General features: G+C 33.7%; 3 protein-coding genes across 4 annotated transcripts; 2 read left to right on the top strand and 1 right to left on the bottom strand.

Moving 5' to 3' along the window:
• The first annotated feature begins 403 nt into the window (after nucleotides 1-403).
• Nucleotides 404-4,876, top strand: LOC108142801 (probable basic-leucine zipper transcription factor D). Its single transcript, XM_017266856.2, has 3 exons — nucleotides 404-1,021; nucleotides 3,158-3,343; nucleotides 4,550-4,876. The coding sequence occupies exons 1-3, from the start codon at nucleotides 691-693 to the stop codon at nucleotides 4,735-4,737; spliced, it is 705 nt and encodes a 234-aa protein (XP_017122345.1). The 5' UTR covers nucleotides 404-690; the 3' UTR covers nucleotides 4,738-4,876.
• Nucleotides 4,877-5,471: 595 nt separating this feature from the next.
• LOC108142849 (L-threonine 3-dehydrogenase, mitochondrial) lies at nucleotides 5,472-9,659 on the bottom strand. The gene is made up of 6 exons (XM_017266918.2): nucleotides 9,230-9,659; nucleotides 8,179-8,428; nucleotides 7,566-7,692; nucleotides 7,355-7,502; nucleotides 6,621-6,726; nucleotides 5,472-5,947 (listed from the first exon to the last, which is right to left on the bottom strand). Exons 1-6 carry the CDS (start codon nucleotides 9,387-9,389, stop codon nucleotides 5,629-5,631), a joined length of 1,110 nt encoding a protein of 369 aa, XP_017122407.1. The 5' UTR covers nucleotides 9,390-9,659; the 3' UTR covers nucleotides 5,472-5,628.
• A 1,245-nt stretch (nucleotides 9,660-10,904) lies between these two features.
• LOC108142316 lies at nucleotides 10,905-11,859 on the top strand. Of its 2 annotated transcripts, none has more exons than XM_017266068.2 (4): nucleotides 10,905-10,971; nucleotides 11,026-11,163; nucleotides 11,218-11,513; nucleotides 11,579-11,859. In XM_017266068.2, exons 1-4 carry the CDS (start codon nucleotides 10,939-10,941, stop codon nucleotides 11,832-11,834), a joined length of 723 nt encoding a protein of 240 aa, XP_017121557.1. In that variant the 5' UTR covers nucleotides 10,905-10,938; the 3' UTR covers nucleotides 11,835-11,859. The 2 variants fall into 2 exon arrangements, with proteins under 2 accessions (XP_017121557.1, XP_017121556.1); XM_017266067.2 differs by having other exon boundaries at nucleotides 11,564-11,859.
• Nucleotides 11,860-12,585: the final 726 nt, after the last annotated feature.

Below are 12,585 nucleotides of genomic sequence, written 5' to 3'. Positions count from 1 at the left end.
TGTTTTTCTTTCTATTCCAGACTTATTTGAAATTAATTAGGTATTAGTAGTAATAACCTTATTTATAAAACTAAAAAAAAAAACACATGTTAAAATTAGCAATAAATGCTACCTATATATTGGGAGTATTGAGTGACCCTATTTTAATACTTATACTTGTATTCATTTGTACAAATTTTTGATACATTGAATAAGAACAAAAAACGAGTACTTTTTCCAGTTGAAATGCATCTTTGTAAAAGTAAGGCATATTAATTTTTTTAACAATTCGACCCTATGATTTTCACCGCAGTTGTATAGTAACCAATCTTTTTTAGTATTTTCCAGTATATTTCCCACGGCCGACGGCCATATTGCGACACCGACAGTGCGGTCCCACTGGAGCGAAAGAAAACAAAAGCAAACGTGAATCAAAAGGCGCACGCGGCAAAATGTAAAAACTTGCTTATTGGTTTATTTTTAACAGTTGCCGTCATCGCGTTCACATTTTGGCCGATTGCTCGCGCGTCCCGTTTGCGTGTGTTAATTAAATTTATTTCAGCCATTGCCAATTGCTGCGTATATTCGGCGGTAATTAACGACCGAGAGCCCGCTAAGTCCATATAAAGTACGCGCCTGCAGTTAGCGGCACGATTTCGTACAGTTCGGTCCATCGTTTATTTTTTTGGGGAATTTCCACTGCAGCGCGCCATGGTTTTGACGAATTTCGAGTGCTGGGCACATGGTGATCCGTCGGCAGCCGCCACTTTCGAAACCGAAATGCTGCGTCCTTCGATGGATCCTTTCAATCCACGCGCCGTCACTTTCATGACCGATGCCAACAACAACAACAACAATAATAACAACATACACATTGAGACTGGGCAAGCGATGCCGGTAGTCCTGCCACCGGAAGTAATGCGCTGCAAGAAGCGCCTGAATCCCGGTCAAAATCCTGGCGAGGATGCGGATGTGGACCAGCCGATGTACACCAAGCGTTGCCGCTACGACGAAGCCGATCTGGCCGCCCAGTATTGCAATGGTAAGCACTTTAGGGTTCTCCAAAAAGGGATTACAGTGCTCCCTCTTAAAAGTGAAAAAAGGATAAAAAGGTGTTAAATTTTTGTTTGTTCCAGTAAATAAATTTGGTAGAGTATACAACAATGATTTTTGATATTCATTGTTTGCACTGTGTCTTGCACATTTTCTCATTTTTTACCTGCTAAAGCCAGTAAAACGCATGGTTTTACAGCCCCATTTATTTTATTACCGCTCTTGAATACACACACATTAATTCGGAATTATTTATTAATTGTTATTTGCTTTATGAATATATATCATGAGTTTATAGAGTTAAGGCTAACGAAACAATCTTACAATTATAGCTATACAAATATTTTTTTTATTTTACTAAAATATTTAAGATTTTAAAAATAAGATTAGCTAAGATTATCTGTTTATTTTATTGCCGCAACTTAATAATCTCTGTTTTAATGGCAAGTAAAAATCTGGTAAATTACTGATTTTATCTAAGTCACCCAGTGCTTTCTATTTGCAAATAAGTCTTAAAACAGAAAAAGCTTTTAAGGTTTGTTTTTTTGCAAACGAAGCAAGTACTTTGAGTTGATTATCATTTATCTTATGGGTATATGTATGTATATCTCGTTTTCAACTAATCCAACCTTTATAATCAAATACAAATTATATTGGCCAACTTGAACGAAATAAGAAAACCATATTACAAAGTGAATTTAAAAAGCGGAACACACTTTATAATTTTTGGTATAATTTTCGTTTTTTTTTTATCATTCGACCTTGACTCGCGCATTGAATTGGCGTTGCGTGAAAAGTGTCGTAAAACCTGTAAATTTACAAAATTATCTGACCTTGTGGCCCAGTTCGCTTTTTTTTTTACCTCTCGGTGACCTGTGTTATCAGTTCCCATTTATTCAGTTAGATTTTTGCTATCGCTGACATATAGAAACCATCGCACTCAAAACGATAAGCACTTGACAGCCGCTTAATTTCAGCAAAAGCAAACCGGCTTGACAGTCATTATATCGCTGTGTTTGCTCGACTAAACACACGACTTCCAGTTGGGGATTATCTAAAAGGGGTTGTGGATATGAAGGGGTCAGCGTAGTGCTTAAATTCTCCTTACCCCGCGAGTTTAATCAATCTGCATTTGCGAAAGTGTTTCAACAGTAGAAAACAAAGGGCAGAAGGCAGTGTGTGGGTGTATATATGAACAGCCGGTAAAAAAAAGTGTGTATATCTAGCGAGAGTGAATCAATAATCTATACCCTTGCAGAGGGTATATTGTTTTTTGTGATGTTTGAAAGACATTATAAATATTTTTTTGATTTATATGGCATGCCACAAAAATATTTTTATTATCGGTTTTCTTGGTTGGGTGAATTTATGGACATTATAAAATTCATAAAAAAAAATGTTGTCTTGGCGGATGTATAAATGATCGCATAGCTTTAAAAACATAAAAGTTGAAATGTACTTAAAAAATTAACCATTTTCGATCATTTTAGTTATTTGTAAAATAGAATAGAACTAATGTATTAATGTTTCCAATTATACAAATTGTTGGGTTAGCAAATAAAAATATTAATATTTAAAATAAATATAAAAATAGTACTAAATTGAAAAATATAATTTAACGAGAGTAGGAAGTAAACAATGTCTTTAACATTTTGAAAATTGTGTTCATACTTAAACAATTTTTTTTTAAGTGATATAAAAATTTTTTTTAAATTGCAGTCTATTGTTTTGATATGGTATCAGCACAAACAAAAAAACAGAAACAAAAAAAAAACTAACTCGGAGATAAGAAATGACAACGACAGCAACTCGCGGCTCTGCTTCGAATTGGCTATAAATAAACGTTTGGTAATTGGGGCAAATATCGATAGTGTCAACGTGTTGCGTTGCATTGCCGTTGCACTGAAAAAAAATGTAAATCTATGGACCCTATTATTTAAAATAATGTACTTATAAAATAATATTGTCCATTTATTTATCTTATATGTATGGTTGTTTCACCTTAAAGTGCTAAACAAAATTTTAAATTTTTTCAACATTTAAGTGTAAAATCGTTAGATAAATTTTATTGATGTTTTTTTGTGTCATTGTACTACTAAATCGGTTTCTCTCTCTCTATTTGCAGATTTCTTTTCCCTGCCTGCCACACAATTAATTGGAACACAGGCCTGTTTGATGGATTACGAGATGCAGGCCACCGGCGGCATGATGATGGAATCAGAGACGAGTTTTCCAGCACAGCAGCAGCAGCAGCAACATCATCAGTCGCAGCAGCAGCAACATCATCAGCGCATTAATCAGCATTTTCAAGGTCATTTGCATCGCGCTAACCGTGATGTGAGTCGTTGCATGATGTCGCACATGATTTAGGGGCCCTCGTTCACACAAAATTTTTTAAATGTACATAGTCCAAAATGAACATTTACCTCTAACTGAGAAAAACGCACAAAAACACATGCAACAGTTCACCGAGCGACGCGTCTCTCTTTATTTGCAAAACAGCCAATGTATCCAAAAATGTTCACAAATTATTACTCAGAAGCCAAATTAACGCAAACAAACAATTAAATTGAAATTAATTGCAATGCACATACTTAACACGTACCAAAAATGAAACTTGTAAAAAAAAAAACAATCAGCAAACGAAAGAACCAATATAAGTATTCTGTATAAATTGTTAAACACACAGCCCATACTGTACTTAATTGCATAAAGAAATTAAATACTTAATTAGTTTCAATATGTAATCGTTAACTCTGCGAAACATTGCAATCAGCTAATACAAGAGCAATATAATTTTAAGTAAAATGTTCAATCAGCTTGAAGCGATTGCTTAGAGCCTTCACAAAGTGTTGGATAAATGTATTTAACATATAATTCCGCCAATGTGAAGTTGATGATTCGTAAAATTAGTTTAAATTACTTATAAGACCTAACACCATAAGTTCAAAATGTCATTGAAATATGTATGTAAGCATATGGATGATTTATATATTAAGACTATAAGGAATTATGAAATATTTTGTTTACCCTTAAAATACTTTTTGGTTTTTGGGTTTAATAAACCTACTCCATATTTTCTTCCATTTAAGTACTAAACATTTTTTTATAATTTTGAAAAAAATAGTGAATACTAAAACTTTTTTTCTGTCATAGTTATTTTTTTCTAAATTTCAATATTTTAATTTTTTATAGAAAGATAATGTTTCTAAAGAAATCCATATGAAACTTGAAATTGTATTAAGTAAATATTTTGAAATAACTTTAATATAGAAATTTAACATTTATGTAGATTAAGCTTTCTGAAATCCCATAAATTTTTCAGGAATTCAACAAACTATCTCTTAAAAACTTGATATACGGAAATCAGCAAACTTTAAGAAAACATGATTGAATTAAAGGCATGAAATAACACTTTGTGAAAGATCTAGAGAGCAAATGCAACAAGCCAGAGCTACGGCATCGAGTGTAACATTCAAAACTGATAGACAACTCTACCCACTCTGCTCGTTTACAGAATCCGCAGAGCACCGAATGCCACCATCGCAGCAAATTTCAAGAAAATCTATAGATCCTCTCAAGAATATCAAATCAAAATCCATAGGCAGCGAAGCCGAAGCGGACTTGTATATAGCCACACACGGCGGTTGTCTGCATCACTTTCGAAAGCTCAGCGGGTCGGAGCAAGAGGAGTTTGATATCTAGCAATAGCCCAATTAACTCCAAACGAGCATTGTAAATCCTAACCTAAGTAGTAATATAAGCTCTCGCATATCGCAACTTGAAGGTGCTTAGTATTAGTATTTGAATTCTAATAAACCATAAGCTATCATTGCGAAGCTCAGATTAAGTTTAGAATTATTTAATATGGGCATTATTATTGGGGGCTTTCTTTATTTTTCCAACAGAATTTCCCCTAAAACAAAGGTGTTCCATGTAAAAAATTTTGTGAGTAAAAATTGTATATGGATTTTGTTTTGAATAGTGGGCTTAACATCGATGCTAAACACTTTTAAAACTTTTTTTTACTTCCGTTGAATTTAAAATAAATCGATATTCAACTTAATTTAAATATTTTTGCCATTATTTAAAAGTTATTTTTAATATGATAATATTGCAATTTTTAACATTTTTTACTTGACTATTTTTGAAAGAACTATTTTAGATTTACGCCATAATTAACTTTAAAAAATGCATTCAAATCAAATATTATTATTAAATATTTATTTTTTAGATATAAAATACAATAGCTTGAACTCAATAGTCACAATCTATGAAATGTGTATGAAAGAGCACTTCATAAGCAGTTTTAAATATGGTAAACTAGAAACAAGGCACTTAAATATGGCTCAAATTACGGTGAAATATAAGTAAAAAAAAGTTCAAATTTTCAAACGAAAATCATTGTTGCCCTACAAATAAGTAATTCACTAGTTTTCTTTTCCAATAAATGCCTTATTGTATTTGCGAAGGTAAATAGTACAGAACTTTGTGTTGGTATCCACTAAATAAATGCAGTGTTAAATGCGACAGAATTTCATTACTTAAGAATACTTGATGCGGTTGTTTGATCGCCCTGATCCGCTCCCCTGTTGATCAGATCTGCAGCTTCTGCTGTTGCAGCTGCACATTGATGTAGTTCTCCTGGACATCCTTGACCATGAAGTCCACTAAGTTGGCCAGGTCGTACTTGTGCTGCCAGTGCCAGTCCTTCCGGGCATCCGAGTCGTCGAACACCTCTGGCCACGAGTCTGCGATCAATTGACGACTGTCCGGCTGGTAGGTCACGTGCAGATTGGGCACGTGCTTCCCCAGCTGGGCAAACAGCTCCTCGGGAGTGAAGGACATGGCGGTCACATTGTATACACGGCGCTTCAGCTGCTCATTGGGTGCCCTCATAAACTCCAGGAGTGCTCTAATGGGGAAACAAATTAAAGGTTCATAAAAAATTGCGCGATTTTATTTTATAAATACACTTAAATGCGCTTATTTTGAAAATAAGAAACGGCTATACGTGTATACCCTTGCAGAAAGTATTATAATTCCAGTTAAAAGCATACGTTTGCGACCACATAAAGTTTATATATTCTTGATCAACATCATGAACAAAATCTTGATCAGTCGATCTAGCCATGTACATCCGTCTTTTTATTGCAGAAAGTATATATGTTAGTCAGAACGAGATGGATCGGACAACTATATCAGATAGCTTCCATAGGAACAATCAGAAATATACATTTTAAATTTTATATACGCTGTGTATCAATTATTTTTTTTAATGGTTTTATTTTATACTTATGTTTATTAAAATTGGACGAATACATTGTATATATTCCATAGGAACGATCGTATAGTTAATCGAAAACTCTTCATAGCTTCACTGTATTAAAACACGCACGGATAAATATCTAATTATGTAGTTGTTTTAATAAATATTACACTTTTGAAACATCTGCTAGGGTGTATAAGCTTCGGCTTTCCGAAGTTTTCTTCGTTTCTGGCTAGATTATGATTTGATTAACCTTATATTTCCATGGTCAAAGAAAAAAAGTACTTAATAATAATGTAATGTAATGTTTTCCACTCACCGCAAACAATCCTCGATGTACATCATGGGCAGTCTTGTATCAGGACGCAGATAGCAGTTGTATTTCCCATGTCGCAGGGCATCGTGGAATACTGCCACGGCATAGTCTGAAATATAAAAAAAATATATATTGATAACAAAAATGTAACTGCAAAACATTAGTTTTGATGTACTGCAAAACAAATTTCAATTATTGAAATTAATTGAATAAAATAACTTGTATTTTAATTTCAACAGAAATCTTGAAAAGCTTTTTCGTAGTTTTAAAGCTTGCGTAATTTAAACAGTAAAATTACGTATACGTATATCATTATTCAACAATTTCTATCTTTAAAGCTATATTTTTGTCAAATATCAATTTGACTTTCTTTTACTCTTAGCAAGCATAAGTGAAAGCACTTGAGGGCATAATATTTCTAAGACTTAAACATCTTCAATTTAATCAATTCAATTGTTTAAAGGAAAAATTAAAATGGGTCACGAGCTTTGCTCCGCCCAATAAAAAGGCGTAGCATGAGACCTACCTCGTGTATAAATTATGCCCATTGTCATGCTCTTTGATTACCATCAACCATCATCAATTGAGGCATTTATGATACAAAATTGGATTAAATAAAGCTTGAAATTCGCCTAGCGACACAGTTTCAATGGAATAGTGACTCAAAGATATTTTCCCGCAGATGGATATGCATGAGACCATGTAGAAAGTACAGGCGATTAAGTATCCATTCCTACCTGTGGTGCCACCGCCTGGCGGATCACTGGATATAACTCCGGGGAAGCGCAGGCATCTGAAGTCCAGGCCAAACTTGTGGTAATAGTATTCGCCAATCAGCTCGGCGTGCACTTTGGAAACGCCATAAATTGTGCGCGGACGTTGGATCTGTGGAATTGGGCCATAAGTATCGAACAAACTTTTGGGTGTGCAAACAGGAGTCAAACATACCGTAACATTTGGAGTGGGATTGCGGGGGCTGTCGGGGCCAAAAGCCCCAATGGTGCTAGGCACAAAGATACGGAGCCTATATTGCTTCGCCAGCTCGATGACATTGTGAACACCCTCAATGTTGACCCTATAAATTTATATTAAGCGGGATTTTTATAAGATAAGAAAACGATTTAATGATTTAAAGATCTTAAAAACGAGTAAATTAATAAAACAAGGTAACATTTTAGTAATAAAATAACGAACATTAATGTGATTATTGTATGATTTTTGTACAGCTACGGTCAACATAATTGTAGTGGGACAAAACATACCTTTGAGTCATAGGACACTTTAATTAGTCATAATGCTTACTTTCCAAAAAACAAATTTATGTTTAAAATACCTTAAATAATGTTTTAGTTTAAAGAATTTATTAAAATTTACTTTTTAAACAATTTAAGAAAACGTGAATTAAACATGATGCAATTGCACTTTGTTTTAAATACATGATCTACTTTTTTAATGAAAAATTAAAATAAAAAGTTGTGTTTCGGAAAATAATTAATTTAATATTACGATTGAAATCGGAAGGGACAAAAAAAAGTTGAATATATGAGTAAAAAAATCGTACCTCACTGCCAGTGGCACATTTTGTTCGCCCACGGCACTGAGCAATGCCGAGAAATGGATCAGCCAGTCGATGCGGTGGTTCACAACGATCTTTTGCAGACCCTTGAAGTCCAGGATATCGGCAAAGATGTACGGCCCATTCTCCAGCACAGACTGACTGGGCTTGATGATGTCGGAGAGAATTACATTCTCGCTGCCGTAGTGCGCCCGCAATAGTTTTGCGCACTCAATGCCCAACTGCCCTAGGCCACCTATAAAAAAATAAAAAAATATCACATTACATTTTAACATGTATCAAATAATAAAAACAAGAAAGACCGCAGTCGCTGTTGTATTTGATTTTGAATTTTATCAATACAAAAAAAAATTTAATTACTCGACACTTTTATATTTAAAGTCTCATGAATATTTTTTTAATTTTATTTTTATGTCACTGTGAACATGTGTTGTATGGTTACACAACTATATTGATTACCACAATTTGAACAACAAGTTAAAAATGTTTAAATAACTTTATTATTATTTGACGATAAAGATTTTCTTTAACTATTTTGCTATGCATTTTTCCTTCTTTGAAAAAGTCACTTTTTGTTATAAACTTTTTTTTTTTAATTTCTTTTATATACGAAAGAGTTTTTTTGACCCATTTAAAAGATCCCTATTAAGCAATGTTCAAATTTTGTAAATAACACACTTTCAGCGATTTACAAAAAAGTTACTGCCAAAATTTTAATAACTGCTTATAAACATTTTGAAAAAGGAACGTTTTTAAATTTTGGATTTTTTTGCCTGATCTATTTTAAAGATCACAGTAAATCAATGTTTAAATCTTTTGAATAGCACATCAGCAGCGGAGTAAAAAAAATTAATGTCAAAATTTGAATAACTGCTTAGAAATATTTTGAAAATGGAAATTTTTTTTTAAATTTGTCGTGTGTGGAATAGAAGAATAAGTAATAAATATTCTGGACGGACAGCTGGGTCGTCCGATCAGCCTTGAACGCATGGCGATGCGGATAAATATAGATCGTCCACGTGGCGCGGCAACTGACCTGTGATGAGAATTTTTGGCGGCCTGCCCTCGTGGGGCACCTGGTGGACAGAGCGGCGCTGGACGAGCTGACTGGCCACCGGGGTTATCCTGGGGATCGAAATCGAAATCGGACTGGGGACGGGGGCCAGGGCCAGGCTGGCAAGGCATTTGCGAAACATTTTCCGGACTGACGATCTTCCGATTCGCGACGAGCGATGCCAGCGAGCTACGGTTTTCAACTGATTTCGAAATTCGCAATATATTTTTCACCAAGCCCTCAACATTACTTCACTCCCGCCCAATTTCCGCTATATGTTTTCACATATATCGCGTGAGCAGTCGGATCCCGTCGGCTCCATTCGTCTCGTCTAGTCGCTTAGTTACTTAGTTAGCGTGTTAGAGTGTTAGTTGGCAGCCAGTCAAATTCATTATGAGCGCGAACTGTCGCCATGGCGAACCGAATTTGTTTGGGGCCCGGTCCGGTCCGAGATTCAATAAAAACGAAAGCGAATATATGGAGGAGGCCCGACAATTGACAACAACAAGTGCCTCAGATGGATGGGTTTCCTTTTCGGTGGCGGGGCAAGTCTAAATCAGTGCAAATACATCGTACATAGTACATATTGCGTTGGTTGGACATTACGCAAGCTTCAATTGGAGGCTACAGGGTGCTCGGTATTTGGGTTTTCGGACAAGCCCCCTTTTTTTGTCACCACTTTAGGGGGTGTGTCTGTAATGGTTTGAGTACTCTTCACTCTTTAGAAAAAATTTAATTTTAAAATTTAAAATTGACTCAACGCAAGTTAGTCCTTTTCAGCATTTATAAAAAAACATTGTATGTTGTCAAATATTTTAATAATCAACTAAAAATTATTATTGCATAAAACGCTGCCTAGTAAGTTTCGTTTATATAATAATTTGGTTTAAGCTTTAATGGTTAAATTTAAATTGTTGTTTTAAATATAAATAAATATTTTCATTATTCACTTTATAAACAAAATTTAAATATTTTAGGAAAAATACATGCGATTAAAATTTAAAAAAAAATAATACAAAATAATTTTTTCTAACTAGATACTCATCATGGGTTATTTCAGTAATGGAAGTTTAAAAAATATTTATATTTGTTTATACATTTATGTGTTTGTATAATATTTTTTATAATTTAAAAGTTTTTTACTTATAAATTTGAATGAAAAATATGTTTTTCTCTGCCTGGGCAGAGTCAAAAACCCCATTCAGAGAACACAACAGATTCAGAATTTAGAAAAAGACTCAATGATAAACGTGCCGCAAATCAAATTAACCTTGGGTGAAAAATTCCATTTCGTTGACAATGAACTGAAGTCCCTAAGGGGTCATTTTGAAATAGATTCCAATTAGAGGGGTAGACAACCTAATCCGCATTCAAATCGGACACGTGTAGGACCCAGATAGAAAAGTGCAATGAATTAGCACTAGTTGAAATGGCTGACTGGTAATCGTTTTCCATAATAGTCTTATCATCTGGTGGCATATTGGGTGCACAATAATAGCCCCGACAACCCATATTTACTCAACTGCATGACGTATTTAAATCTGGTAAATATTGTGCACATAGAACTAAAAATATTATTTGCTTGTCAAGAGACAAACAAAAGCAGCTGAAAATTTCACTTTTTCTTCCTGTTAACGTTTTATTCTTATAAGAAAAACTTGTCAAACCTTAATATTAGTATATATTGTGACATGTTTCTTTTTCTAATGGTTTTTGTTTCTGAGGTTATTTGAATTATAACATTTTTGAAAATATTTATAAAGAAACTATTATACTAGCTCTGCCAGAATGGATTGGGATATGTAAACATTATGGAAGAAGTGATTATGCACCATAATGAACATCGTAGAAATTGGTTAGTCCCGGAGTTTACCATGTCCAATGAACTTTCCGAAGAATGTGAAGACTATGCAAAGGTATGCGATACTTCAAAATTTATATACACGTTATATACAACACTTCTTATATAGCATTTGGCCACCTTAAAAATCCCAGATCAAAAGTTATACAAAGACCAGGAAGATTTTTTTGTGGATCATCTGGCTTTTCCCTTATCGGATCCATTGAAAAACAGCTACACGGAAAACATTTGCGAGTTTAAGAATAATAATTGTGTTAGGTACTGGTCCACTGCAGGGGCCAAGTGTTATCGTAAGGCAAAAAATCGCCGAACCAAAATTGAACAATCTTTGGCCGATAAGTTTTCAGCAATCACGTGGAAGTCATCTGTGAACATCGGTATTGGATGGGCGCCCAAGAATCCAGCGTAAGTAATGAGTGTTTCCCTCACCCAACTGGTAATTCATATATTTGCAGCAACCCGAATGGAAGAAATATACTGGTAGTCAGGTATTCTCCACCCGGAAATAATCCTGGAGAGTACGAAGAAAATATAGAAAATGAGGAATTTTTGGACTATTATACTTTGACTGCAGTAAACGAAGAAGAAATTGTGAAAAACCCCAAGACTTCAGGAGGCTCACGTGACAATGCATTGCGAAAGCAAATTAATGTAACTTTATTCGTCATAATTTTGCTGCTTAGTTTGAATATCGAATCAAGGCCAGTTTTCTCAGCTTCAGGTTAAGTCAACAGCAAATTTTAATAATAATAATAAAGACATTTTTTTTTTAATAGTTTGTGTTTATTTAGGTACATATAATATAGATTTGAATTTTGTTTTTTTTTGGGCATAGTTTAGTTGGAAAAAAATATGGCTTCAGCAGTTTTTGCATAAAATAGTACATGAATTATTATATTAAATTAAATTATTTTTATATTTTTTTTAGAATAAATATAATAGTAAAATTTATTTTTAGCGGTGTTTTTTAATGTGTTTTTTTAACAAAGACGATTAAATTTTAAATTCAACAAAATTCAATATTCAATATAAGTTCAACAAAAAATAGTGCAAACAGAATAACTAATTAACATTCCGATCAGCGTATAAACCGTTTTATCACAAAAAAAATGATTGAAAGTAAGAAACCATGTTTGGCTTTGTGTGTGTAGAGGGTTAAAATTTATCCCGGTTTCAAAATTTACAAGCTGCTGTTAGCTTAACATGGAGATGCGGGCGCAGACGAAATTTATTTATTGATTTGAATGATCAAAGACTAGAACATTAATTAGAAGAGGTAAAAAAACAAAGAAGAAATAGCAAAATCTTAAATTGCGATTCGGTTGTATATTAATTTTAATTTATTTTTATGAAATTGTTTGCCGAATCCCTATAGTAAAAAAAATATTACTATTGTGGTTGATAACTATGAATCCAAATTAACAAGTTAAAAACATTAATGTGAGCGATGCTTGCTATGATTATCAAATTAAATGTC

This window comes from Drosophila elegans, unplaced genomic scaffold, assembly GCF_018152505.1.
Source record: "Drosophila elegans isolate 14027-0461.03 unplaced genomic scaffold, ASM1815250v1 contig_208, whole genome shotgun sequence".
NCBI lineage: Eukaryota > Metazoa > Arthropoda > Insecta > Diptera > Drosophilidae > Drosophila > Drosophila elegans.
The sequence above is the reverse complement of the archived record's forward strand: the minus strand, read 5'-3'. Positions and strand labels throughout refer to the sequence as shown.

Bases quoted from the DNA above. Each gene is read 5' to 3' on its own strand.
- LOC108142801 (XM_017266856.2), top strand. From the start codon at position 691: ATGGTTTTGACGAATTTCGAGTGCTGGGCACATGGTGATCCGTCGGCA. The intron at 1,022-3,157 runs GTAAGCACTTTA...CTCTATTTGCAG, and splicing joins GGCCGCCCAGTATTGCAATG to ATTTCTTTTCCCTGCCTGCC. The intron at 3,344-4,549 runs GTCATTTGCATC...GCTCGTTTACAG, and splicing joins CATTAATCAGCATTTTCAAG to AATCCGCAGAGCACCGAATG.
- LOC108142849 (XM_017266918.2), bottom strand. From the start codon at position 9,389: ATGTTTCGCAAATGCCTTGCCAGCCTGGCCCTGGCCCCCGTCCCCAGT. The intron at 8,429-9,229 runs GTCAGTTGCCGC...ATTTTTTTATAG, and splicing joins GCCAAAAATTCTCATCACAG to GTGGCCTAGGGCAGTTGGGC. The intron at 5,948-6,620 runs GTGAGTGGAAAA...TTTCCCCATTAG, and splicing joins TACATCGAGGATTGTTTGCG to AGCACTCCTGGAGTTTATGA.
- LOC108142316 (XM_017266067.2), top strand. From the start codon at position 10,939: ATGTTTCTTTTTCTAATGGTTTTTGTTTCTGAG. The intron at 11,164-11,217 runs GTATGCGATACT...CTTCTTATATAG, and splicing joins AATGTGAAGACTATGCAAAG to CATTTGGCCACCTTAAAAAT. The intron at 11,514-11,563 runs GTAAGTAATGAG...ATATATTTGCAG, and splicing joins TGGGCGCCCAAGAATCCAGC to CAACCCGAATGGAAGAAATA.